Raw genomic sequence first — 27453 nt, forward strand, 5'->3', positions numbered from 1 at the left:
CCACAAATGACGCCAAGGGAGTTGAAATATGTTTTAACAGTCTGTTTATATTTTTCTACAGAGGTCTTAGTGCCACGTAATTCATTTTGGCATTTTTTAAACTTAATTTTGCATTAAGAAAACCAAGCAAACACTGAAGCCAATATTTATTTTTCAAATAACTATAAACATTTCACAGAAACTCTCTGTGCATCAGTCACTCTTAAAATATGTTACCTTTTCCTAGATACTTGCTCTTGTAATGAAAGCCTAACCTTTGTATGATAATGGAGATAAAGGTCAGAGGATGAGCATAGCATGTTGTACAATACAGCCACTAAAGAGTAAAGGGATCAAACCAGATCTGTTGCATATTACTCAGGATGGAGATGGGACATGCTTGCGTATATAAATATTTTTATTCTACATCCTGTTTTCAATATTGTAAAACTTTAATCCAATAACTAATTGTCATATAACTGGTGTGAATGATACTATATGAATAAGAGAAAGCTTTCCTCTCTCTTCCCCACCATTTTCTTCTTCTCTTTCCCTTCCTCTCATTTTTAATTTGTTTTTTCTAAAGTATACTTAGGCTCTCATTCAGCAATGCACTTAGGTGTTTTGTGGTTGCTTTTTTTTTAAGCACATACTAAGTACTTTGCTGAGGCAAGGCCACTAGAGCTCTCACTGAAGGTCAAGTCACTCTTGTTTCATTACCATTGCATACTCTTTGAGTTTATATCAAAATGTAAAAAATGAATAAATATATATATCATGGTCAGAAAGAGATCATGACAGTTATGTTGTCAGTTTTGCTACCTTATATTCTTTCCACATTTGGAAATGATTGCATTTCCTGTTACTGCCACAAAGTGATTCTTCAAGACCCCTTACTCCTTACTGATGTCATAAGTCTGAGTACACTGCCACCAGATTAAGCCACTTAATTTAGTTAGTGGAAATTCAAAATTGTGAACTGGCTTATTCATCAGGACTGAACAGGTTGAAACATAGGTAAGTGAATGGAAATCCTGATGAACATTTAGCTTTGAAAATAATATTCCCCCACCCCCAGCAAAACATCCCTGCATTGTCCCCTGGGATTCACCCAGCGGGAAGCACACATCTTTTGACATGAATCCCATCATAAATCTTGAAAATCTCATGCAGAACCCAAAATATTTATTTTAATGTGTTATTCATTAAGTTATTTCTTTAAATCGTAGTCTGTTGGCAGCTGCAAACTCATTCCATTCCAGCCACATTATAGCAATACTGCAGTATGATTTGAGAGGGTCATTAGGTCATTAACACTGGAAAAAATTCAAAACCAGAATCTGCAAATGCCCAAAGGAGCACAATTGTAAAAGAAGATTGCATTGCTAGCACAGAGTAAAGTATAAACAATAAAAAAATTTGATGAAAAATTAATTGCAGACTATTTCCACCTCTATCAGTAATGTTTCATTTCCTTATATTCAAGCTCTTCACAAGGAGAAGAAAACCTCGTAGGTTGCTGGAGCATGTACAAAGAAGGGCAACGAAGCTGGTGAAGGATCTAGAGAACAAGTCTTGCGTGGAACAGCTGAGGGAACTGGGGTTGTTTAGTCTGGAGAAAAGGAGGCTGAGGGGAGACCTTATTGCTCTCTACAACTACCTGAAAGAAGGTTGTAGTGAGGTGGGTGTCAGTCTCTTCTCCCAAGTAATAGGCAATAGGAGAAGAAGAAATGGCCTCAAGTTGTGCCAGGGGAGATTTAGATTGGATATTAGGAAAAATTTCTTCACTAAAAGGATTGTCAAGCATTGAAAGAGGCTGCTCAGGGAAGTGGTTGAGTCACCATCCCTGGAGGTATTTAAAAAATGTGTAGCTGGGGCATGGTTTTGGGGACGTGTTTTAGTGGTGGACTTGGCAGTGCCAGGTTGACGCTTGGACCTGATAATCTTAAAGATCTTTTCCAACTAAATGGTTCTATGAATCTGTGGTATTTTAAACATAATTTACACAGTTTCAAGTAACTACTGTACCAGTGGAAACCTGTGGAAAAGGGTATTCAATCTAGATGTTATGTTCAATTCAGTAATTAAATAATTTCTTAATGCCAATTACAGGTTCCACCTCATTCAACATTAAATCTGACAAAACCAAAGTTCAGTACTCATATTTCAAGTCAGAAATTCTGTGAGCTAGTGTGCCTTTCACTGTGTTTTAGCCAGCAGCCTTTAGATATTACACACAACTTCAAGCAATATAAACCTCTGTGGAGCAGGCATGATTCTTGAACAGAATGACAGTGTTTAACTTTCACTGTGTAGAAGTGTAAATATTTCTATTAAGTGAATCACAAGAGCTGTGTCCTTACAGGAGGTACTTCAGCCTCATTCACATTTTTGGAACAGGTTCCTTCAAAGAGTGTTGTCCCATTTTATTATATACAAAATATTTGGAGTCTACAGACATCATCTCAGTGCCAGTCCGTTGTTTTGCACTTATGTTTCTACTCCTGTCTTACCTGATTCTCACCGCTTGTACTCATAGCAAACTAAATAGTTGTACTACATACCACCCTTGATCTGTTTTTCCTGCAGGGCAGGTCTGTTTAAGGATTAGTTACCTCATTGCCTGATTTTATGTGAGATGTTGTCAGAACATGGAACTTTAGAGAAACAGTCTGATATTAAGGAAGGGGCCGATATCAATTAAAATATAAAAATCTGCTCTGAAAGGTAGTCCAAATCCTTGGGATAGTGACTTGTGTCAGGTAGACTGCGGTTGTCTGCTAAGCTGTTACAAACATTTGATTGAACCTCCATAACTAAGAAAAAAATGAGAGTCCGGTATCCAGGTAAAATAAGAAGCTATCTCCACTTTGAAAGTTACTTATATTGTTTGTTAATTTAAAAAATAAAATAAAATAAACCATGTATATAATCTGTGGAACCTCAAGAATTAGGCATGTACAAAACTCACCCAGTTTGGTGGGAGTGCCTTTCTAATGAAAAAAATTTATTTATGAATAAACCCCTGAATTTTCTTGTAATAAGCATAGTAGTTTGCTATCCCAGTGAATCTGAAAATAGTGACAATGTGTAATTGCTGAGCACACTGATAATGCATTTGTTCCCTGAAAATATTAACGTTTTAGGACTTGTAAAGTCTATTTTGTAAAAAGATATTTATAAATCAGTAACAGGCATCCTTAAATAGGTTTTACAGATATCATAGCTTCAGGCAAATTGTAGGGAAGAAAATGCCATTAGCTATATGTTCTTTTGCATCTGTAAATTGAAAAGAAATTATACATTTAAATGCTATCTTCATAGATTTCTTTTTTAATTGCAAATGATAGCATACAACATAGCAAGGTTTTAATTAGCATAATTCACCAGTAGAAATGGACTTGTGGTGCTTAACTTCTTATAGCACAACTATAGCTAATTTCAGCTATAATTCCAGCACACTCTTTACAAAGAAAAAAAAAACAACTAAAAACCCCACCAAAAAAAACCCAAAAAAACCCTAACACCCCTGCTCCAACCATGTCGATTATACAGTTTAAAAACATTAATTTCCAAATGCCACCATATCTTAGTAAGATTTATATAATTTTTTAATATAGGTCTATCTATGCTATTTGTAACTTTTATGGTTACATATGATTAATTATTTTCAATTAAGTAAACTGTGTGATAAATATTTTACTGTAGCCTGTAAATGATATTTTTCAATGACACTGAGGGTTAACAAGAACTTAGTATCTCTACAGTAGTCATGAGAGTAAAAGTAAGCAAGAACAACATGCTGATGCATGAAGTTTTACATTTCTCTTTTATCTAAAGCTGTTAATTAGGATAATGTACAACCTACATGGATGACAGTGGGTTATTAATGTCACGCTCAATACAACTAAAGTATAGATTTATGAAATCCGCTATTATAATATATCTGCATGGATTTCAACAAACTGTATTTATAAGACTTTTAGAACTTCAGGCATATTTTGGAAGAATTATTAAGTTTAATTTTTAGTGGAGTTGTATGAGTCTTTTTTACTGGAATTTCAAATAGGATTAATCAATTCACAAATAAATACAATTTTGAACTAATGTTCACTGAACTTTTCCACTAACTTCAATGGTTGTAAAACAAATCCTTAAATGAAAATATACAGACATCACAAGGTTCAGCAATTCAGTAAAGATAAGAAGCAGCAGGTCTGCTTACTTGCATAAACCTTAGAAACTTTTAAAATATTAATTTCTCTGGAGGGTCTCTGTATTTCTGTGCTGAAAAATCCCTTGAGAATCAATTTTGTTATTTCTGCTGTTGACTTCAGCCAAACCCAGGAAGTGTATTTGAGTAGGGAGACAAATATTTTTACATTTTAAGTTACATTTAAGTTAACCAAATTTCTTTAACTTTGGCTTTGCCTGTGTCCTGGGCAAATGTTCAGATAAGTTCTAATAAGTTCTAATAAGTTCATCATTCTTCAATGCTATCAAAACAATTTGCATTATTATCTTACACTATGTTCAGTGTTTATATGTTTGTCTAAAACATTGATCATCTCTAGTTATTTCAAGTTTGAAATTAATACAGTCCCTATACTTTCTAAATTAGTGCATTATGTATTATATAGCCCTGAATCACAACAAAAGTGGTAGTTTCTGTAGCAATAGGAAATCTTAGCATTTATATAGCTGGTGGAAGAGTAAGGGTTTTTTTCTGTAGCAATGTTTTAACTTTGCAAGATTTTACTTTTAATTTAAAAAGTAATAAACCTAATAATTGAAAAGTTTCATTTCAGATTTCCATGACAAAAAAAATAATCAGTGGGTGATATTGTTTTAGTAAGCATTGTGTTGAAAAACAGTTTTAACAGAAAATGGTAGTATCAGATTAATGTATCTCCTCTGTGCTGTGTTTGGTGAGAGATTAGAGGGAATTATTTCTGTTCAACACATCATCATGATAGTAGCCTTTAAATATGTTTCTGTCCCTGTTAGCAGTAAAAAACAGTGTGCCGTATGTTTCATCTCCATCACCACTATGTTACTGACATCAGCTGCAAATCTGCCAGCTCACACTGCTGCAGTGACTGTTTCTGTGGCTTCTGTAGCATGTATTTTAAGTGGTAGAGGCATATGTTTGCTTGTTCACTGTCCAGAATACACATATTTTTAAACATTTTTTGCAAGCTTTGACAAAGCACCATTTGTCTGCATACAGCAGCATGACAGACCATTGGCGTTATGGTAGGAAAAATTTCTGACTGTAAATCTGGATGTCTTTTAATTACCCTTGTTCAGAATACCTGTTCCCAATAAGAACAGCTCTTTAGTCAATTATTAAAGAAATTTAATATAGAAAAAGCAAATTTGTCATATTATTTCTAAATTCACATTCAGTACAACAGCAAGGCTCACTAGTCTTTTGCATAGTTTGCTTAATGTGTAGCTGTCTTTTATTCATTGCTAGGTTATGTTTGCTTGTTTGCTGTCCAGAATAAACATATTTTTCCCCTTTGACCTGTCCGGTGTGTGTGGTTCAAACACAAGCTAAAATTAGCATGAGATCATAGAGAGAAAACAAGCGTTAAGTGTGTGCAGTCCCAGGGAAGGTTCTCTGTACTATCTAGCGTTTGTTGTCCCATAGACAGGCTGTACTGAAACAATTCTAAAGGAGAACTGATCTTATCCATTTATTGTTGTACCATAATAAATGATGCAACATTTAATAATAAATAATAAATAATTTAATAATAAATAATATCATTTTATCTTTTAAACTGGAAGATATGTGTTCTTACTCTGGATATATTGAACTAATATTGTGATGACTGGCACATTTCACTTGTCTCAATGTGAGAATGGGCAAGGAGTTGCAGTAATGTCAAACAATAATTACAGCAGTGGGTCATTGCTACAGAGCAGCAGAGGAGAAATAAAGAGGTCATCTTGTCTTACCCTTTTCTTAAGGAATTGTGGGAGGAAATTATTTTCATGTGCTGGCAGCAAGAATATTAAGAGCCAAATTGAAAATCTGTTCAAGTTGTCAGAGCTACTTACTACATTATTCAAGTTTTCAACAGTTTACAGAATCATCATGCCTACCGTTTGCATTTCAAACTCTATTAGGAATACAATAAAGTTAAATAAAGAATCCATGAATTTACCAGATACTCTGTTTCTCAAGTTTGGATGAAAGTTAGGAGTGGGAAAATTTTAGTTTTCTTAGGTTTTTATGGTTAATATTGCTGTTTCTCTCCACTCAGACACCAACTGTGACATTCTCTTTCTTCTTCTCTTAGGCACTTTTATGTCAATGCTTCAAGGACAGAGAGCACTGAAGGTGGTGAATTATTCTTTCAACTCAGATAGATGGGTTAGCAACAGCTCAAAGTTTTGTGAGGGTAGTAGTGGCTAACTTTTTGTCATCTTCCTCCCTATGTAGTTTCTTCAATTTCTCCAAAGTAGTTTCCTTTCTTTCAGAGTGGCTTTTAATTTTCTTCTAATGATTACTTACCTCATCTGGTGCTATGTTCTTGTTAGTTAACCAATCTTGATTTATGATGAAATATCAGAATTTGGTTTAATTTTGATTGCTTTCATAAGGAGAGCATGCACTGCCCTAATACCATCTAAATTAAACATTTTCCCCTGGAAAAGTATGCTACGTTTAAGAAGAAGCTTTATTTCCTAATAAAATATATTTAAAATGTATTTTATTTAAAAAAATACATACATACATATATATATATATATATCCTTTCCTAAAGATAAAGGATGCAAATGGGTGCCCAGGTAATCTAGCTGTAATCTGGACAAAAGCACTGGCTATGATGCCTTCTACTCTGTGACCCAGAGCAGTTCAAACTCACAGGGATGTCCCTGATCACCACAAACAGCTCACGCTCTGTCTCCAACTGCAAGATGCTTTTTCTATGAAATTTACAAATTAGCACACAGAAGAGAGGTTTCTCTTTATCCTTTAGTGGGAGTATTAAATGATGAAAAAGAACAATACCAGGGTTAGTCTTCTCAGATAGTCACCACATTATGTTTAGTTCCATGTTTAACAGGATTTTGGCAGACATTTTAACTTCAGCCTCAGTGACAGCAGTTTTTCTCTAGAGTGTTTGTTTAGATTTTGTCTGCTGTTCACAACACATTATCTATCATTAAGTATTTGGAAGATGCCTTTATTACAGAGGTGCTTTTGCTATTCAAGGACAACTTACCATTGGGATACTTCATGCATTTTTGTAATATGTTCAGGAAAAGCCACACTGGGAAACTTTACAAGGAGCCATCAACATTTAATATTACCTCTGTAGACATTTTGGTTTGTTCATTTATAAACAAATGATTTGTGATCTCCAAATAATTAATCAAAGAATCTTTGAGAGAAAAATCTGAACTTAAAGCTGCTATCTGTTTTTGAGAGTGTTTTGGAGTTTTTTGGGGGAGTTGTTTTTTGCTTAGTATTATAACAAATAATGTCTTGAATTAAATAAGTAACCTGAGGATAATCTCTTACTGGATCCTCCTAAATGGTTGCAGGCCAGTGGGCTTTGGTTCACAAAGCTTCTTAATCACCTAAATATCATTATAAATGGAATTTAGTTGACTAACACAGCAATTCTTAAAAGTCTACCACATTCAGCATTTTTAGGAACGAGTTTCATTTCACGAACTGAAGCTATTTTAGATGCAAGTGCAAACCAGATGGAAGATGCACATTAAATCCTTCCTCAACCTCAGACATTTCAAAACTAGAGCACAACATAATGGCAGCCTTATGGGTTTCAAAAACAAAGATGCCATGCACATGCTTAATGTGGAGGACAGTCAGTGTGAGCTTTTATTTGTCCACACTTATCTGTGTAGATGTATTCCCACACATCAGTGTGACCAATAGGTTAGAAGAAGGGCCGAGATGTAGGTGCCTCCTGCTCCTATTGAAAAAATGGAAAAAATGGAAACCCAGTGAGGAAAGGCCTCAGAATAGAAAATTCTCGCTTTCAATTCTGATCCCCATGCATCTGTTTTATTTAATGACCCTTTCCATCAAAACTAACAACTCCTTGCTTGTGGAGGGATCAGAATTTGGGATACCTACCTACCAGCCATGTGGAATGAGCAGGCAGCAAAGGGAGACATTATAGCCTGCAGACAGAGACAAAAAGGAGGTGGGAATTTGTAGTCATCCCTCTACAGTATTTCCCAAAGGCAAGCTTTGATGTGTCCCTCTCCATTCATCATGCCATGCTGAATCTTTTCAACCCTACTTTAGGACTTCTGCTTCTCTCTTATTTAATGGTTAAGAATCTTAGGCCATTACTCATGTTTATGAATTCCAGTCATGGAGCTTTGTGCTCAAATTTTTAGTACTGTGGCAATGATGAAATTCCATCTTATCTTAACTCATTAAAATACTTCAGGTCATGCACACTGAGGTAGCTGAGATGGTACTCTATATCTCTTCATGATGGATGTTAATGTCTGCAGTAAGCTAGTATATTTTTTTCTTTATTTACAGACAAACTATGCATTACTCACCAACAAAGCTAGATATAACTTCTTATCTATTAAATTGAGGGAAGCTTTAGATGAAGGACTGAGTGATCTTTAACGACTCTAAAAGAAAAAAAAATAGAGAAAGAAGTAGCTAACATGAAATTCTGGGTGTCCTATAGACCTTTCACTAGTTCTATTAAATAGAAATTATAAGGTAAGGTGTTCTATATGCAACCACTTAAGCAGAAACCATTTCCTACGCTTGTAATAATATTTAGCACACAACTCTTTCAGATGGATTTATGATTGCATTTGTTTCTCAGATTTTTTAAAAATCTAATTCTGTATGTTGCAATCTTCATAAATGAATATTGCATAAATATTAAAATGTTTTTGTAATTTATTTGGAATGATCCCAGGTTCATCTATTAAACTCATCAAACATGGCATGAACACAGCTAAACTATATTATTTGAAAGAAGAATTCCAGGTGATCTAGTCACTTCAAAAGAAAAACTTTCTGGTGTAAATTTGAAATGGCTTTTCAGGCTGCCCTACAGTTGTTTAGAACTAGTTAGAACTATTCTTTCCACACAATATCCCTGGCTTTTCAAGGGACTGCAGATAGTCAACTTGGGTCACACAGTAGGAATGGTGAAAAGCAAAACACTTAAGAGAGTTCTTCCTCGGCATCTGTGTGTATAAATCCCAAGCTGCCATTGCTATAATATCACATGGAAAAAATGCAGAGGGAATTTCTAACACATGCTAGATAGGAGGTAACAGTTGCAATTTTTTAAAAATATGTTGTTTCTTCTTAAGTATATCAACTAGGAAAACTGCTAGTCAATAAATGAATGCGGTCAGCTCCTATGTTTCTTATAGTGATTTTAAAATTTCATGAAAATGTCATCAGAAGTCCTCAAAGCTTAATATACGCATGCAATATTTCTCTTACTCTGACTTAGTCATGATTTACTTGCTAATGCTTATTTGTTGCTTTTGTAATTCCACTGTATACATATTAAGTACAGTTGTGAGCATGAATTTGCTTTTCCCACCTAATTTGTGCATCTGAGCAGTGTTTCCACTGTTTTCCTTGATCTTCAGAATTTTCCTGCTGTGAGCAAGTGGGAAGACTGGTGATGTAGCCCCAAAACTGCTCCTTGACTTTTGACTGGAATTAGTTGCTCTTTATTTTTAACTTCCTTTCCTTTGTCTCCTTCAAGAACAACCAAGAGGAACTCTACTCTGAATTGCCTATTGGTGGTGTCCTGGTAGTTATTCAGAGTTTATTTTAAAGATTCAATCATGACTCTGAGAATACCAAAAGATTAAATCTAAATGGTAAGATATCTACTTCTGCCTGGGTGCTAGCAGGCTCATCAGTTGCCCTAGTGCTGCTATACAAACTTGCTATCTCAAGCCAGGCTAGTTCAGACCCCTATGACTTGAACTGAAGCTCAGAAAGAGAAGAACTGACTGCTTCAGGACCAATTTTGTTTTTTGATTGAGACCTGATTTTGGCCTAAAGCAGTGCCAGCTTTGCAGTATCAGTTTTTCCTGTTGAGTGATGCCAATTCAGGGAGGAAGGCCCAAAGCAAGAAAATTACTGTTTCATCCTATGGCTCATCTGCACAGTGCTGCAGTGTGGTTAGCCTACTAGAGTTTAGAGCTAAGCTAAGCTTTATCCTTTTAAAGTCACTGGAGACCTACTACACAAATGGTGTTGAGGGAAAGTCAAACATAACTGGAAAGATCTAAATCTGTGCTGAGTTGAAAGTTTATAAAATATGAAGGCAAGCGTATGAGCTTGTAAATAATCCTAACGTCCTACCCCTCTGGGGAAAACATTGCACACCAAGTATTATTAATTTCCTTATTGTTTTCTTACATCTTTTTTTTATTGGACTAAGTGGGTTTTATAGAGTTGATTGTTAATAAAAAGATCTGGCTAGCATTGTCTTTCTTATCTAAGTAAACAGCATTTGCTTTTTGTACTGACTTTACGAGACTTCTGTGAGCTTTGGTGTTGCTGATATAGGGAGGATGTATGGCCATTTAAAATTAGATTGTAAATATCATGTGACAAAGTATTTTTTCTATCAACACAACCTCAGAGAAGTTTATTTTGTTCTATGAAAAATTAGGCACAGATTGCAAAACAAGGCAAAAGTCCAATGAATGAAGATGGGATCAATTCCAGCCTTTCATTGGTACAGAACAAAGAAATGAACATGAGCAAAGACAGATCTCAGAGTAATCCTGTCTAAAACAAGCATCTTTTTATAGAGTAAAATGGTAATAATGAGCTAATTGCTACTGTGGTTGGACAATAGCATAATGCAATGACCTTCTTGGATTCCTGTTCCTAGGTTGTTCCTTGTTAAATTTCTAAGAATATTAGTGATCTTTTATTGAGGCCTACACTTTGCCGTATCCCTTTTTGTGCTATCCAGAGGTATTTGACTATCCGTGGTATCTATATTTAATCCAATAATTGTTATACATGTATGTGTCTGTACTTATCTATACATAAAATTTACTCTAAGAATTAAGTTCAAAGGTATTTAATCGTTAGGCTCAGATCAGGCAATGTGCAACTTCAAAATCAGGTGAAGGTAGGCAGTGTAACTACTTTGGCAGGATAAGCCTGACAATATTTTTTGCTTAGTAAATATTTAAGATATTCATGCCTAGCATCTATTGTCTCCATTTTTAAAGATGGAGAAAGGAAACACAGCAAGACTTTCACTGAAAATTAGGTGAAGTTTAGGTCAGTCTGAAAGTGTGAAACTCAGGCTCTCTAGAGCCCCAGGTGCTGGTTCTGTGCCTTTGCATCTTGAAAGGGCTCAGAAACTTTACTGGGATATCTAGAAGAGGCTTTTCAGTAATGAGTTTCCACAACAAGTTTAATGAGATCGGCTTTGTTTGAATCTAATATCCACTCACATATGTATGCAAGACAAAAAATAATAATAAAAAAAAATAAAATTAGCAGCTGTGCACCTGATTAAGGAAAGTTGCCATATGGTGCTTATGTACCTCTTCTCCTCCCTCTCACAAACAGAGATCCAAACCCGAAGTTCTGTGGGAGAACTGGGTTTTATTTAAATCTCAGTCCGGAGGACAGACTCTCCTCATCTCAGAAAAGTGTCAATGGTTTAACTACTACTGTGTAAGCTAGAATGGGTTAGGGGTGCTCTCTACTCCTGCTGTTAACACTTTCCATTGAAGTGTCTATCTTCCATCTAAACCAACAAAGGAATGATGCTCTGATAAAGACATTTACATTTTTGTTCATCCAAAGTCATTGGATGAAAATGAAACAACAATCTAAGAAGTAGCGACAATAATCAGAGACTCATAACTGCTCTTCTTGTTCACCATGTTTGAGGGAGAAGTTGGGAAGGCATTTTCTAGATAGCGCTCCCAGCAGTAAAACCCAAACAGAAAGAAGAATCTCTCCTGCTTTACACACTTAAGTCCCACTTCTGCTCCCATGGCTCCTTATGCATTTTACATCCAATATTTAAGACATACTTACCCCTCTTCGATAACTCCAGAAGAAACAGAACTGATGTTTCTCACCACCTTTTCAGTGGACAAATCTATCCCACTAGATAACAAATCATATTCTTGATTAGCCCTGTGGCTCATGTGTTCCTGCCTGTAGAGCTTCAGTGGGACAGGTGAGAGATGCTCCTTCCCCTCTCTCTAGCTTCAGTGGCTAGGGCTTGCTCCTGGGATGTAAGGATTATGGCTTCATTTCTCCAGTGAACACTGATCCTGTCTCCTCCTTCCTGCATATGAAGCTATTTGGCAAAGGACACCTTCCTCTTCCAGCAATGTTTTATGAAAAAAAACAAGAACATACTGGCCAGATATCTGATGTAGGTAGCTATGTAGAGGAAGTAGTTTTTGCTGTGAGCATCCTTCTCCCAGTGATGTTTGCCTCACAAAGCTACTTAAGCAGAGGCAAGGGAAACCATTGCAGGCAACCTTCTCTTTCCTCTCTCCTCTCCTCTCCTCTCCTCTCCTCTCCTCTCCTCTCCTCTCCTCTCCTCTCCTCTCCTCTCCTCTCCTCTCCTCTCCTCTCCTCTCCTCTCCTCTCCTCTCCTCTCCTCTCCTCTCCTCTCCTCTCCTCTCCTCGCCTCTCCCCTCCTCTCCCCTCCTCTCCTCTCCCCTCCTTTTTCTCTTTCTCTTTTTCTCTGTCTCTGTCTCTGTCTCTGTCTCTGTCTCTGTCTTTGTCTTTGTCTCCTCTTTCTCCTTTTTCTCCTTTGAGCATTTCCTTCTGCATGTCACTGTCATTCAGGTCAGACATTCCCAGGTCCTCAGTGTTTCCTTGCTAGGGCAGAGGTACTCTGTTCAGCATTCCTGCAGCTGGCATGCCTGGCTTTGGGTGTTACAGCACTGAGCATCACAAAAACTCTGTTACTTGCTGGAGCTGGGCTCAGGCTCCTAGCTCATGGTTGTGATTTCAACTAGTTGACGAGGCTCCTTAAGAAAAGGTATATTTAGCATTGCAAGTTATGAAGACTTTTGTGGCTTGAACTCTAAGTTATTCTCCATTCATCACTCAGAGAGAGCTTTGGCAGAACTGGGTTGCTGGCTTGTGCTGTAACTGGTGGAATTAAAAATTCTGAAACTGCTGAAATCCTCTTTCGAGCCCAGGGATTAATAATGTGGCTGCTGCTAACTGGGAGTGCTGTTTCTGTGCCACAGTAAAGAGTCCAGCTACTCAAATACTCAATTAGTCTGTCAATGTGTTCCAGATCTCTGGGCACCTCTTCTCATTCTCTCTTCTGTCTTTGACTCCCTCCACTTTGTTGCATTTTCCAGTACAGATTCCTTGTGCTGAGTTCTGCTCTGGGGCAGGGACAGTGTGCTATTATAGATAAATTGAAAAATCCTGAATGTCCCCATTTTACACCTGAAACAACAAAGAGATTGACACAAAACATAAGACATTTCTGTATTTTCTGAGTGCACTTCATACAAACTAAACCTGATGTGGAAAGAGATCTGGATCTTTTATTTTTCTTTTTGGTGACACTGATTGTTTTCTTTTGCTGTTTCAGGCTTTATTTAAAAGGTCACAGTGGAACAGCTGGAAAACAGAGTAGCCTGATCTTACATGGTGCTGAATTCAGTACAAAAGATGCTGACAATGACAACTGCATGTGTAAATGTGCTCTCATGTTGACTGGAGGTGAGTACAACTCTGAAAATATGTAGTACATTGATAGGAATCTACTCTGTTTTCCTAAAGCAACCATGGATGAAGTTGCATTCATGGATGTGTTAAGTATTGTGTGAAAATTCCTTTTATTATTTTTGCTCCTATTCTTTTCTGTATATGCATTGTGGTAGTGCCGATACCTCAAGATTCCTATCAGCAGGGGAGGGATTATTCAGAGATGCAGTCAGTATACTTCTGCACTAAAGCTGTTGCAACAATGTCAGTGGCAAAAACATGTTAGTGTTATTGCTGAGGCAAGGAAGACAAACTAAGAGAGAGGAAGCTAAGAGATGAAGAAGGGGGAAAGATCTTTGTGAGAAGTGGAAGAATCAGCCAGAAAAAGAAGAGGGGAAATGCAGGAAAATAGAAGGTAAAGTTAAGAACAATCAGAATCTGGACTTGCAATATATTGTTTTACTTAGGAGTGCGATTCTGTTTTTCACATAATTAAAATGATTCAGCTTTCTGTCTTACATAAACATAATACATATGACACCATTAATATAATGGCTAAGCCACTCACCTGTGAAAGACTAGACATGTAGCACTGTTCAAATCGTGGCACTTAGCTGTTCTGGAAGATTTAAAACAGTATCTTTAGTGAGCTGAGTCGACCTGCAAAAGGAAAGAGTCAAGGTGGGGGAAAGTACAGAGAAGTGACTCTGTGACATTTTAAAGCACCAAGTCAATCTGACTGCCAGCAAGTATATAATGTCCATGACTGATATTTGTTCCCTCCAGTGAAGAGGAGGAATATCTGATATTATCTCCCAATACAGACACCTAAAGCTCTGCATGAGAGTAAGAGCTTTCTCTGGCAAATGATGCTTATTCCTAGCCTCTGGATGGGCAAGCTCATTTTTATCTCTAGGACACCACCATTAAAGCAGAAAGCTTAAACTGGGATTCTTTGGTTCAGTGATCGTATGACCAAGAAAAGCCCTTATCTTTACATCTGATCTTCTTTGGAGACACTCCCTCAGTGATTTCTAACTTTCCTGGAAAAAATCCTATAGCATATAACTTCTTCATTATTTTGGATCAGACTGTTAAACTGGTATTATTTGTGGTTACTGGCACTCTGACTGAATCCCTCTCAGACTACATTTAGGCATATAAGAGCCTCTAAAGCTCTCATCTGCTAACAGAAGATGGGTTCCCATCACTGGGAATTTATATCGTATGCACAGCCTAGCTCCTCATTCTCTTTTGCTGATTGGAAATTACCCAGCTGGGAAAGTCTTTAAGAAGTTGATTTTTCAAACGTTTCTGACTTCTTCCAGTGATATCTTATTAAAAGCCAGCATGGGAAACTTCTTCCAGTAGACAGGTGATCATACACTACTTTTCCATTTCTATAAAAAAAGAAGCTAACCAGATAGTTCTGGACACACATAATGGGTAATAAGTCAATATTTTAATTAAAACTGTTGACTTTTCCCTTTAGAGACCATGCTAAACTAAAGTGTCTTACTTCCAAGGCAGGTCAGGGTTTAGTGAGAAGCTCCTAAATGTGGTTGTGTCTGTGCTGAAGTGCAGACTCATTCATGTATCTGAGCTGCCTGGAAATACCTCTGCTCCCAGACAGCTAATTCTGGGAGTTAAGGGTTTTGTTTATTTTCCTGCCCTGACTTCTATGGCAGGTCAATGGCCCGCTAAGGTCAGCCTGCTGTTGAAAAACCATTCCACAAGGTTCACATACATTTTGCTGCAGCAGTCTTGTATATCAACAGGAAAACCACATATTGGAATATACTGGTAGCAGATGAAAGAAATAAGGAGGAAGGGAGAGAATGACCAAAGGCTGAGGAAACCACATACAGGACAAATTACTGCAGAGTAAAACAAGATGCAGCTAGCCTTCGGAGACAGATGAGTCTAGCCTTTTGGACTAGACTCTGAGTACTAGTCTTTTGGAGATAGGCTGTACAGCACTGAGTAATTTCTAGTTCTTCTCAAAAAGAAAGACTTTAATCATGCTAGAATTCTCCTCAAACACTCTGCTATGCTTTGCAATGACTTTCTTATTCTTTGAGAAATATCAGAAATTAATTAAATATCAAAACATTTGTTTAGTGAGTAGATTTCAGTTTTGTACCATAGACAAAGACTAATTAAGAAAAGTAGCAATGATAACAGGTTTTGAAAAACCTCTTTTTTTTTCCAAAAGATATCAGACTCTGTTAGTTTTGGCAACATCACAGAGAGCTCTTTAATGATGAATGATATGAAATCTACAGGCAGACTTCTAGCTATCTTGACAGTTTGGGTGAGCTTGTAATCTCTATGAGGTGAACTGAATATATTTATGTCAGGAATAAAGACTGAGATAAGCTGAAGCTCAAGACTGATATGGCCATAGTCAAGGCTGAAAATAAAAATGGAAGGAAAACACACATTTCTCTCTGTGATCTTACTAGTTGTCAGTTTTATTTGGTCTTTGGAAAAAAATATTATTCTCTCTCCTCCTTTCCCTCCTCCCTCTTCCCCAGAATGAGAAATTAAATACTGGGAGAATAATACAGTAGCATCAACAGGGGGGTTTGTGTGTGTTTCTTGTCTGTTCAAGAGCCATGCTATGCTACTTGACTCTATCTTAACATTGATTTTACGGAGTGGCTTCAAAAGTACATGCATGAGCTGGGTTCTTAGCCCCTGTGAACTTTACATGATAGTTAAATATTTTAGTTGCTTCAAAAATGTAAACTAAGCATGCTTAGTTTACTTTAAAGGGAGGCAAAGCATATTTATTCAAATAATTTCTTCATTTACACTTAACATTTGTCAAAACAGTAAAAAAAAATTGTATCATGAAAATACCTGTTAAGATGGTATGACATCTCAGGCCAGTAAACTGAAAAAACTGTTATATCCCCATATAATTTCAAGCATTATTCTGAAGGGTACCCCAATGAGCTACATACACTTTTTTTTGCATGAAACATCACTTAAAATGTAACAAACTGTCACCAGAATGAAGCAGTGAGGAGATGTCCAAAGTGTTTCAGACAGATTTCCAATAAAATAACACTTAACATGTCTGGAGCAAATTCATAGGCACAAGGCCAAGTTAGAGCATCCCACAAGGATAACACCTGTCAGCTGAGTCCCAGGAATTGTTTGTGCAATTGTTTTCAGTGACTGGAAAGTGACTCATGGTAACTTGGCCCATCATGAAGGAGTCTTAAGGTGATTTGCTTTGTCTTGCATTGGCTGCAGTCTGAGATGTTCACACAGGCATTTACCTTGCTTCAGGTGATAAGTAAGAACACTGCTAAACTTCTGATCCCTGAGATAGTTTGACAGAGCGATGGGGGGAGACTTTCTAGATGTCTTGCTAGGATTGAAACAGCATAAAATTATTGAAATAACTTTTTATATTTTACTGGAAGCACAGGTCCATCCAGCTGCAGTCTCCTCTGACAGCAGTCAGCAGCAGATGCCTCAGTACAGGCATAAATACAATGCAAATAAATGATAGCTCCCCTGAATATTTTCCTAGTATCTTTTGCATCTCAGGGGCTTCTCGAGTCAGAGACAGTTCCGTATTTAGTAATTCTTAATGGATTTCTCATCTATTAAGCGAGAGACTGCTCAATGACAATCTCCAACAGTGGTGCACTCATTCCCTGTTCTTTCACTGCTTTTTTTTCTCTGAGTGGTGAATTTAAAGAATCTCTGGCAAGAACGGTATGGGGTATTCTTGTCAAGACTTGTAGGGAAGTTCTTGGCTGAATATAGAAATCTGCCTTTACATTATCCAATCAGAAAAAGCCACAGTTTCTCTTGGATTTTTTTTTGAAACAAAAATTTCAGAAGTAGCAACCTCAGCACACTTAAAAGTATCCCACTTGAACACCTTGAAATACATCCACTTCCACAGGAAAGCAACAAATTTTAGGTTTTATACATATTGTTGCTTTCATAAAGAAGTTACTTAGAAAAAATATTCCTAATGTATCAATTATTTTGCCTAACATTTTTATAGAAAAATATAACCGCCATGCAGATACAAAGTGATCAGAATTTTGTTTAATTCTTGAAATATTAGAAATATTTCATTAGACATATGACTAGTCAGCACTTTTAACAAAATCATTACCATATCGCTATGTTTATCAGAGTTAAGTATGGACAATAGTAATAAAATATTAGGAATACATGAAGAAGTGACTAACTTAAAAATTATTCTGTGATATATTTAGAAGATCAGAACATGGTCAGCAGTCTGCAAGTTTCATGTTATTTTTACATCATAAGAAGGTCCTTATAGAAAAGACTGTGTTATCCAGTTGATATGAAAAGCTAATGCCTTTTTGTCTTATATCCTGACAGCTAAATTCTGGTTTAATCTTCAGAACATCAAGTACCAATTTCTAAGTGATAGTCTGGTCAATCCAATACTCTAATGAATAAAAGAACATGGATCTGGAAATTAATTGCAGAGTCCCTTTCCAACAGAATAAAAGAATATGGGCCTGGAAATGAATTCCAGAGTCCCTTTCCAACACAAGGTTATCTCTATCTATTTCTTTCTGTCTTTATATTCATCTTTAAGATTTCTAGAGACAGAGATTCATTCTCATAATATAATCTGTTACTGAGTTTGGCTACACTTATTAGAAAGCTGTGCTTGTTGACTAAACTAATTCTAGGATAATTTAAGTGTGTTTCATCTTGTCCTATCCTTCATCACTAGAAAGAATAGACCATTCCTTTGCATTCCATTGAAAAGCTGATTTCTTCAGCAGCTTTTTTATGAATTTGAGATTGTTGGCAATCTGTCTTTCGAATTCAGGACTAAACAACCCTAAATCTTTCCTCTTACATTCACTCTTTTGGACTCTGTCCAGTAGCTCCAGAAATAGCTTGAGGTGTCATTCAAAACTGCACCCAGTCTTCTAGCTGAGAAGTTACCACTGCAAAGTCAAGCAGAACTTAAGTATTACCATCTCACTTCTTTAAAGTACAGAAAGTCAGAAACATTGAAATCTTTCATAAAATAAATCGTTACATCTTTTGAACAATGAAGACTATTTCAGTATTTTGCTATCAGAAATTGTTCTTACTGGCTTTGTTGCCAAATGCACTAAATTTTATAGACAAACCTAGAGGGCTAGAAATAAATGTTGGCTTTTCCTAGGATCCATTTATCTCACGAACCCATACAGATATACCATTCAAACATACTTTGGATCTTATTGAATGGATTGTATTGAACTTACTGAATTTGGAAGTATTCAGTGAACTCAGGAGGGGGAGCAGAGATGTGAAGAAAAGGTCTGCCATCAAATGTGCAGGGTTTAGACACCTGTTCTTTTAGTATGTAAAAGGCAACTAAGAACCTTTTATCAAACCTGAGTACTCATTAGCAAGTTCCCAACGCACGCTAGATTTATAGTGCACTCATGAATTGACAAGCACTAGGTTACGAACAAATAAATTTACATACATATATGCTTAATTACAATTTATGCAGTAAGTTAAAAAAGGAAAGCTGTTAAGCTTTACAATATACAAATTTTTATAATGTTGCTTTTGACAAAGATTCTACCATATAAAAAATTATCCTTTTGACTTCAGAAAACCATTATAAAAGGTGGCCGTGTTTTTTTTTCATGTAATATCATTACTCATTTGAAGAATTCTCCTTTATTAGGTAGTTTTTTGCAAGAATTTGTGGAAATTATCAACATACATTCTTATTCTGTCAGTAGTACAAGCAGCTGTGAGGAGCTGAACTGTCTGGTGATAGGTGGCTTAAGTAGGCTGAAACTTTCAAAATAAATTTTTTTAATGAAAAGAGCTGACATGAAATTTAGCAGCTTCCCAGTGGTAACAGCAGCACTAATTACAGACTAAAGCATGAGTTCACAAAACCTGAGTATGGTTTAACTGCTCCAGAAGAGCAGCTGTCTACAGTGAAGATTCATTTTTATTTGTGTAGCTGGACTTTCAAATAACTTATCAATCTATTATCTAAATTATTTTTTTGTTTGGGCAATATAGTTTATGACCTAAGGATATTTATTGCAAACAGAGATAGTAGTGCTGCTTGAACTATACAAATTATTAGAGGTGGGCTAACCTCAAAGGACTGAACTCAGTTCAAATAAGCAGTTAGTGACTTCATGAACACAGCAACTTGAAGAAACTACCTGTGTTTCTGAATAAGACCTCTCTTAACCTTTTTATGAAAGCCGTCTCTTCACCTCTTCATTAGTCACTCTTAAAATCTTACTTCTATTATTATTTCTCATAATGCCCACGCTTCATTATTCTCATGCCTGATTCTAATATCCCATGGAAAGTATTGACAGAAGCCATATCTGAGGTTAAAATCTTACTGCTAATCAGAGAAGACTTGACACTTATTTGGGAAAGCCATTACCTTGTACTGAAAAATAGAATTCTTCATGGGAGGAAAATCCTCTGAACTCCAGGGAATAAGCCAACATCTAACTACTGTGTGTCTTTCCTTGGGTCAGACTGTCTCACGGCTCTGGACCTGCTTGATTTGGTGTTTTCTGCAAGGCAGAAAGGAATCTCTTTCAGAAACCTCTGATTTACATTCCCTTACTTCTTTGTAGCTACAAGAAAGTCACTGCTTCCAGTCCACTTCCCTCCAATATACAAGGTGTCTGAAAAAAATGTTTCCTTCGTATTCATTCAAAGATGTGAATTTTGGTGTTGAGACACAGAGTAGGAAGTCTTGTGATAATTCCCTATAGGGAATGAAAAGCTTTCAGAGGACTGCAGGGGAGAATGAAGAGTAGTAACTATATGGAAGGGGGGGGGGGGGGGGGGGGGGGGCGGGGAGACAGAAAATAAACCCAACTTTTTAATGTAGTACTAGGAAATATCATTAAAAAATCATAGTCTTACTAATAAGAACAGTATAGTGGAGAAATAAAAAGATGCTCATTAAAACACATTTTGAGAGGGATATTTATTTAGAATAAATCCATGATGAGAGACTTGAGAAGGTCTTCAAAAAGTTTTATAAAATTTTGTGTTTCTTTGACTCATTCCATTTTTAATTTACATTTTGTGGGACATCACTGAAAACTTTCTCCCCAAGAAGGCCATTTATGCATCTATTGCTGTTCCTTTAAGTTTAAATAGTAACTAGCGCAGCTTGCCAGGTCTTCATCCCAACACCATAAACAGAACCCAGCTGCATCTGTGTCCAAGCTTTGAAAAATGAGGATTAGATTTTCTCTGTTTAACTTTGTCTTAAGTTTCTACAAGATTACACTATGGTTACAGTAAAACATCAGCTGTACAGCTTTCTCTTTCTTTGGTTATTGCCCCCTTAGGTATAACTCTGTAATCAAAGGGAGGTCAATTGTATCAAAATAGAAGTTTGCCAGAATTTATCTGGCATAAATTCTTCCCTCAAGATTTCATTATGAAGTGTTACTTCTGCAAAAATCCCAATAAGTATTATCCAAAATCTAAGAAATTACTTTAGAAGACAAGAAACATAAATTACACAGATCTGAATAGAAAGGAGAGAGTAAGGGCTGGATCTGAAGGCTGATCATGGTAAATATCATATCAGTAGTAGTAAGGTATAGTTCAAAATACCTTCATACAATGCATTTATTATAGGTAGATAGAAGGCTAACCACCGAATATGATGTAACTGGAGGATTCAATAGGGCAGTGCACATTGTCTAAAAGGAGATTCTTACAGCTTCATTCCATTTTCAGAAGTCAGAGTGGGAAACATGAAATTTAAAATTCTGCATTTCAGTCCACAGTGACATCTGCATAATTCAGTACCCACTCACTAGATAATCAGTTTGCCACTGCTGGTGGTGTTGAAAAAGGTTTGCAAGGGGGTCCTGGGAAGATTACAATGCTGTGATGTGCAGGCTGAAACAACTTTTAAAAATAAAGTGACATTTAACCACCAAAAGCAAAACACACCACCTGATCTTTATGATCTTATTTGCCTTTAGACATGAAGGTATATGTTCAGTACAACCCTGTTACATGGAAAGAGGCATAAGGTCTGTGCTAAAGATTCACAAAGCCATAGGTCTTACTATTGAAAAACACAACTAATCAAACCAACACCCCCCCCCCCCAAAAAAAAAAAAAATCCCAACAAAAAATAAACCCAGCAGAAATCTTTCTGGCAAATAGACTTCCTAGCCATTGAGGTTAATATAGCTTTTGACGTTGGGAATATTAGTTCTTTGCAGTCTGGGCATTCATTCTGCCTTCCTCAGTTGGAACTAAGCATCTTTCTGTTACATTACATAGTTACTCTGTAAGGTGTTGGGGAAAAAATTCTACTCCCATCAAGATATACAGCAAAACTCCCACTACTTTCAGTGGAGTCAGCCTGTCACCTAGTTTATATTTGTTAGTTTGTGTTCTGTAATCTTGGTGTTGCCAAGTTTCATGTTGTTTAGAGTCTTCCTTAAAACTCTAACTCCTATGGCAATCTAAAATTCATCTTAACAAGAAAAGATCTTGGGAATGTAGACAAGGGAGTTGACTGATTAATTTCATCTTAAAGCAACAATTTAAAATAGATCTTAAGATTCACACTTTTTCACCACTGACGCCATTTTGTCTGTTGGCTGAAGACATATACATATCTTCACCACAGAAGTCTAAAGGCAAGATGACTTTTTTTGCATACACTTTGCAACAAAACCTATACTTCCAGTAAGTTTGCATTTTCTGCATTGTCATGCACATGGTAGAAAAACCTCTGTCATCACTAGTGATATTCTCAAGTACTTGGTACATATTTCCAGTTTATTTTCAGTGCTATATTAACGAAGCATTCACAAAGGTGGAGGTATGGCTCTACATGCATTTTCTTTGCCAGAAAAATCAGGCTGAAAAGTTCCTGAGCTGTCACACATCTTTTTTAGCCTAATTTCTTGGTTCACTACTCCTTCAGTTATGCCAACACAACTGTTCACAGGGCCATTCTCTAAACCAGATTGCTGGTTTTCCCTCAGAAAGCAAAATTCTGTTTGTTTTTTTTTTTTTTCCTAAATCTGTTGTTACCTCACTTTTCAGAACAATTTTACAAAGCGGCTACTGGAGCAGTGAACTAAAATCACAAGCATCTGGGCAAGGCATTTCTTTCCTTGTCTTTCCAGTAGAACAAATTATATGCAATTGCACACAGAATTCAAAGGACTAATGAGTAGAAACGCACATCTTGCTCGGAAAGAGCAGACATGGTAAGGGGAAAGAAAAGGCAGTTGGCAATTTTCTAGGCCTAACTTTTATATCAGCCAGTAAAATTTTTAATATCTTTTTGTACTTAATGGTAGTCAGGTAGCTAGTAATTTTTTGTTACGTGTAAACATGCAAATAAAGTGCCTAAAAAACCCATTAAAAAAAAATAAATAATTGAATGGATGTTTGTCAGTTTTCTAAGTGCCAGGTGGGAACTTTCTCAGTTTTGAGGTTTTGCAAAGAAGTGAACAAATCTCAAATGTATCTGTGTAAGGACTGTCCTGACACTGCTGACCCAAACATGTTTGGAACATTTCAAGATCAAGATTAGGAGGCTCAAGATTTAATATAGGGTTTTGCATTCAAAATAATAAGATTAAAGATTGCATATCACTATTCTGGCCTAAACTGTACATGCAATGAATATACCTTGACTGAAGCTGGCCATACTGTCACCTAAATGCATGCACACTCAGGTAATCATGTAAATCATCTATCCATGCATACAGGCATTCTAACTAACTGACAGTGTCCTACAGTGTTGTAATTGTCTTCTTCACTTAGTTCTTCAATTAATTTGCTGAGTCTTTTTTATAAATTTATCATATGTCTTAAAGAGTCTACCTGTCTCCTTGAACGCCATTCTGAATGCTGATTATTTATTATTATAATATTGTAATTGCTATAACAGGCCAGCACCACCGTACTCATAACCCATGTTTGCTAGAACATCTAACCTGAGAGCAAAAAATCTGTCTGAGCAATTTAACAATCACAGTTAAAGCAACAGAAAAGGATTTTTAATAAAATTAAATCATGCTTATGCTGAAAATAATGCAACAAGTGAAATTTGCAAAATATTTATGAATTATAGACTTTTTCTGATGTTTACGTGAGATGGGTGAACTGTAATACTGTCTAAACATGCAAAGCAGTTTGTCTTTGTTGCTCTTGCTCTTGCTTCACAAACTGTCTATAAAACCTGAATGAGTTAAGCTTTAAGTACTTTTCCAACTCCGTAAATACAAGTGTTCATCCTCCAGCATCACTGGCTATAGAAAAGCACAAAAGAGCAAAATAAGAAAATATTAAAATGCTTCTCACCATCACACCAGGAGTACTTATGGGCCTGGGAATACCAGAATTTGCTAATCAACTAAACCTATAAAACAAAAGTAAAAAATTCTTACTGCCCTCACGGTTTAACTGTTTATCTTAATGGCTTCAGGGTGGTGGTTTGATGCCTGTGGCCCTTCCAATCTCAATGGGATGTTCTACACAGCTGGGCAAAACCATGGAAAGCTCAACGGCATCAAGTGGCATTACTTCAAAGGCCCCAGCTACTCCTTGCGCTCCACCACCATGATGATTCGGCCCTTGGACTTTTAAAGGCATTCAGCTGTGGATCCTGGAACAAAGCAGGACGACACTGCCCTCAGCAGCACTACTATCACCGTCTGAAGGTAAAAGGTGAAGGGCTTCTTGAAGCAACACATAGGGATGATGCAAAAATCACTTCGTTATCACTCCATAACCCACAAAAACTCCCCAACAGTCACCCCACTTTTTGAGAACTGGAGGCAGCTTGGTTTAGAAGGTGACTGCAATGATTTTCCAGAGAAGAACAGCTGGATCTGGTTATGCTGCCCAAAACCGGCGCTTGTCAGTGGATGTGGGTTTTTTTTGTTTGTTTGTTTTTTAATAAAAGATGCAAAACCATACCAGATTATGCAGCAACAGCATCACAATTTGAAGAACTGAAATGTATCAACCATGATCTATTGAACAGAATGTTATTCAGCAGTGAAATGCTAACATTATACCCGTGAAAGAGGATTACAGAGATACAAAGACAACTTTATTAAAACTCACCTGAAAGCACTCACGGTGACCACTCTAAATATTGTTTTTCCTAAATGAACTGAATTTCAATGGTGGATGGATTTATGTTAATCCCACAGTCAAATAATTTGTGCTAATATTATTTTTCATTAAATCCTTTAAGGACATGTTTCTCATAAATTAACTGAGTTAAACATATGAAGAATGATAAGGGTGATAAGCATAAATTCTTCAGTTGCTCTGCAGAGGTAAAACAGATAATTGGCATAATCCCTGAGCTAGGATTTATAGTGTGATAACAAAAGTAGCCGTGTTTTGAAGTTTTTCTCTTCTTTCATTAAAGGCAGTCTGAATGTCATGCAGAAAAATTAATGGAAGGTTTAAAGAATGTGAAAGATTATCCTAAAGGAAATATAAAATTTTGCATGGAATATTTCCATCAAAAGTACACAGGAAGGAAAACTGTTAGGGTATATTAAAATTACATAAATGCATAGCTTAAGGCAATGGATTCATTTTACAGTATCCCTGCATGTGCACAATTTATCATTAATTATTTTACTTTTTTATTACATTTTTGTGAATATCAGAAGCATGCCAGTTCTACACAGTGCTTAGGCTACAACTATAAAAAAATACTCATCAGAACTGTATAGAAAATAAAGATTTGTGAACTTGTAAATAGCATGTTTATATTTCCTGTAATGGTCATTTAATTTGTACAGGCAGCCCAGACCCTATGCAAACGGTGCAAAGCCTCAAAAGGATATAAATATTAAAAGAACTTTAAAAGACTGCTTACAGGTTACTAATAAGTAATTTTGTTGTATTAAAATGTTACAGAAGTGTGGGGCAAGATGCATAATTCAACTACTGGAAAAGATAAAGTTCCTATAATAACAAGCAACAAATTAGCTGGGTGGCCCATGAGGGTATAGAGACAACTCTTTGCATTTACAGCCCCTTGGGATTTAGTCATGAATAAAGTCCATTTGGGAAAGTAGCTTGCAGTCGTTCTACTTCTGCTATATATAAAATGAAAAAGTTTACCCTGCTCCCACAGAAATAAAAAATTCCATTCTCATCAGTTAAATTGGGACCAACATGACATGAAGAATCTGCATGTGGTGAGTTTTTTGCTTGTTTGTTTGTTGCTTTGTTTCATTCATTAAACCGTTACTGAGATCAGGCACAACAAAAGTCTGATTCTTTTTAAAATGATAATGATAACAGAGTAACTGCTTTTATTTTCTGCTTTTATTCCTTTTTTTTTTTTTTTACCAGTTTATTTCTATGGAATAGAAAAAAAAATGCTTGGATTTTTTTAAACATCCCTTCTTAAAGATCATAAGGCCCCACAGGGTTCTCTGTTTTTGTTACAATTTGATGTATGTTTGGTTTTAAGTGGGAAGTTCTTTGGTTTTGTGTATTTGTATATATTTATATATATATTTGAAATAATCTTGCCTAAGGGTTAATTTGCTGTTTTCTGCTGAACAAGTTACCAAGCTACTCCTTACTCAGCAGTTTCTTCACAGAGCTGTTTTGTCTCAGTTAACAGCAGTTTTCAGAAATGATGTTCATTTATGTGCGAAGTATGTGATCCATCTTCCTCCATATTCTCAAAAGATATATTTTTGCAGATCTCCAAGTTAGGAATGCCGTTTTTGCAGATCATATTGCAAAAGGCAAAACACATTTAAAATCAAAAGCATGATATTTACTGTTTATTTATCTGTGTTTGAAAAAATGTGGATTTGGTTTCTTATCCTTTATAATAAAACATTTTAAAAAATTGCAGAGTCCGTGATTTGCTTTGCCTTAAATATACATTTCTGTCACAGGCTGACAACATTTTACAAGCCACCATCTCCTTGTAAGAAATATTAATACGTTTCAACAAAGCCTAGGAAGGGAGTGTAATTAGTTTGTCCAGAAATTAATATTTCTAACCTTTCACATCCATATTTCAGTATTCTTATTTGATTTCCCTGATTGAAACCATGGGACTATATTTGTTATTTCAAGTTCAAATCATAAAAAAACTCTATCAGTCTTGAAAATAAAATGTTTCTTGAATTCCACAGGCAAAGATACAAATTGAAGTGTAATGCTTGTTTCTTTTGCTTTATGTATTCTTCTACCACCCATTCTATCATGTTCCATGGCACTGACAAATCTCTACTGATCTCTTAGCCAGAAATACCTCTTGCTCCATTTGTATGCCTTTTAATGCTACAGGGATTGGTTTTAACATCTCTTTGTAGTCAATTTATCCTCATTTTCTCAGGAATTTTTGCCTTATTGGACTTGTTCATTGTGTTCCTTTGGACCAACCTAGCTTTTTAAATCAACACTAAAGCTGTGAGTAACTACATAAAAGCACATTTTGCTCCTTAAGTTGAAGATGTATGTACTACATGAATTGAAGAGTTACAAGTAGTAAAAATGGTCTTTGTGGATTTGATTTATATTAAAATGTTGCTTGCCTTGAAAGATCCTAAAAAAGTAGTCAATGTCAATGGTAATAGTAACTTTAACCTCCACAGATAAATTTTTATAAAACTGAAATACACAATTTTTTCACAGTTCAATAGATGTGTTTTCTGTAGCATATAGATCCTTAATTTTTAATATCTTCTAAGGATGGAGATGTA

The 27453-nt window shown here is 36.1% G+C and overlaps 1 protein-coding gene across 1 annotated transcript in view; it reads left to right on the plus strand.

Moving 5' to 3' along the window:
- The window catches only part of ANGPT1 (angiopoietin 1), a 171630-nt gene extending 145036 nt beyond the window's left edge, over positions 1-26594 (plus strand). The window contains exons 8-9 of the mRNA XM_056332771.1: positions 13581-13711; positions 24183-26594. Coding sequence (XP_056188746.1) covers positions 13581-13711; positions 24183-24343 — 292 coding nt within the window. The 3' untranslated portion in view covers positions 24344-26594. The remainder of the gene's footprint in view (positions 1-13580; positions 13712-24182) is intronic.
- The last annotated feature ends 859 nt before the right edge of the window (positions 26595-27453 follow it).

The sequence above is a fragment of the Falco biarmicus genome, chromosome 3 (genome assembly GCF_023638135.1).
Source record: "Falco biarmicus isolate bFalBia1 chromosome 3, bFalBia1.pri, whole genome shotgun sequence".
NCBI classification, from domain to species: Eukaryota; Metazoa; Chordata; class Aves; order Falconiformes; family Falconidae; genus Falco; species Falco biarmicus.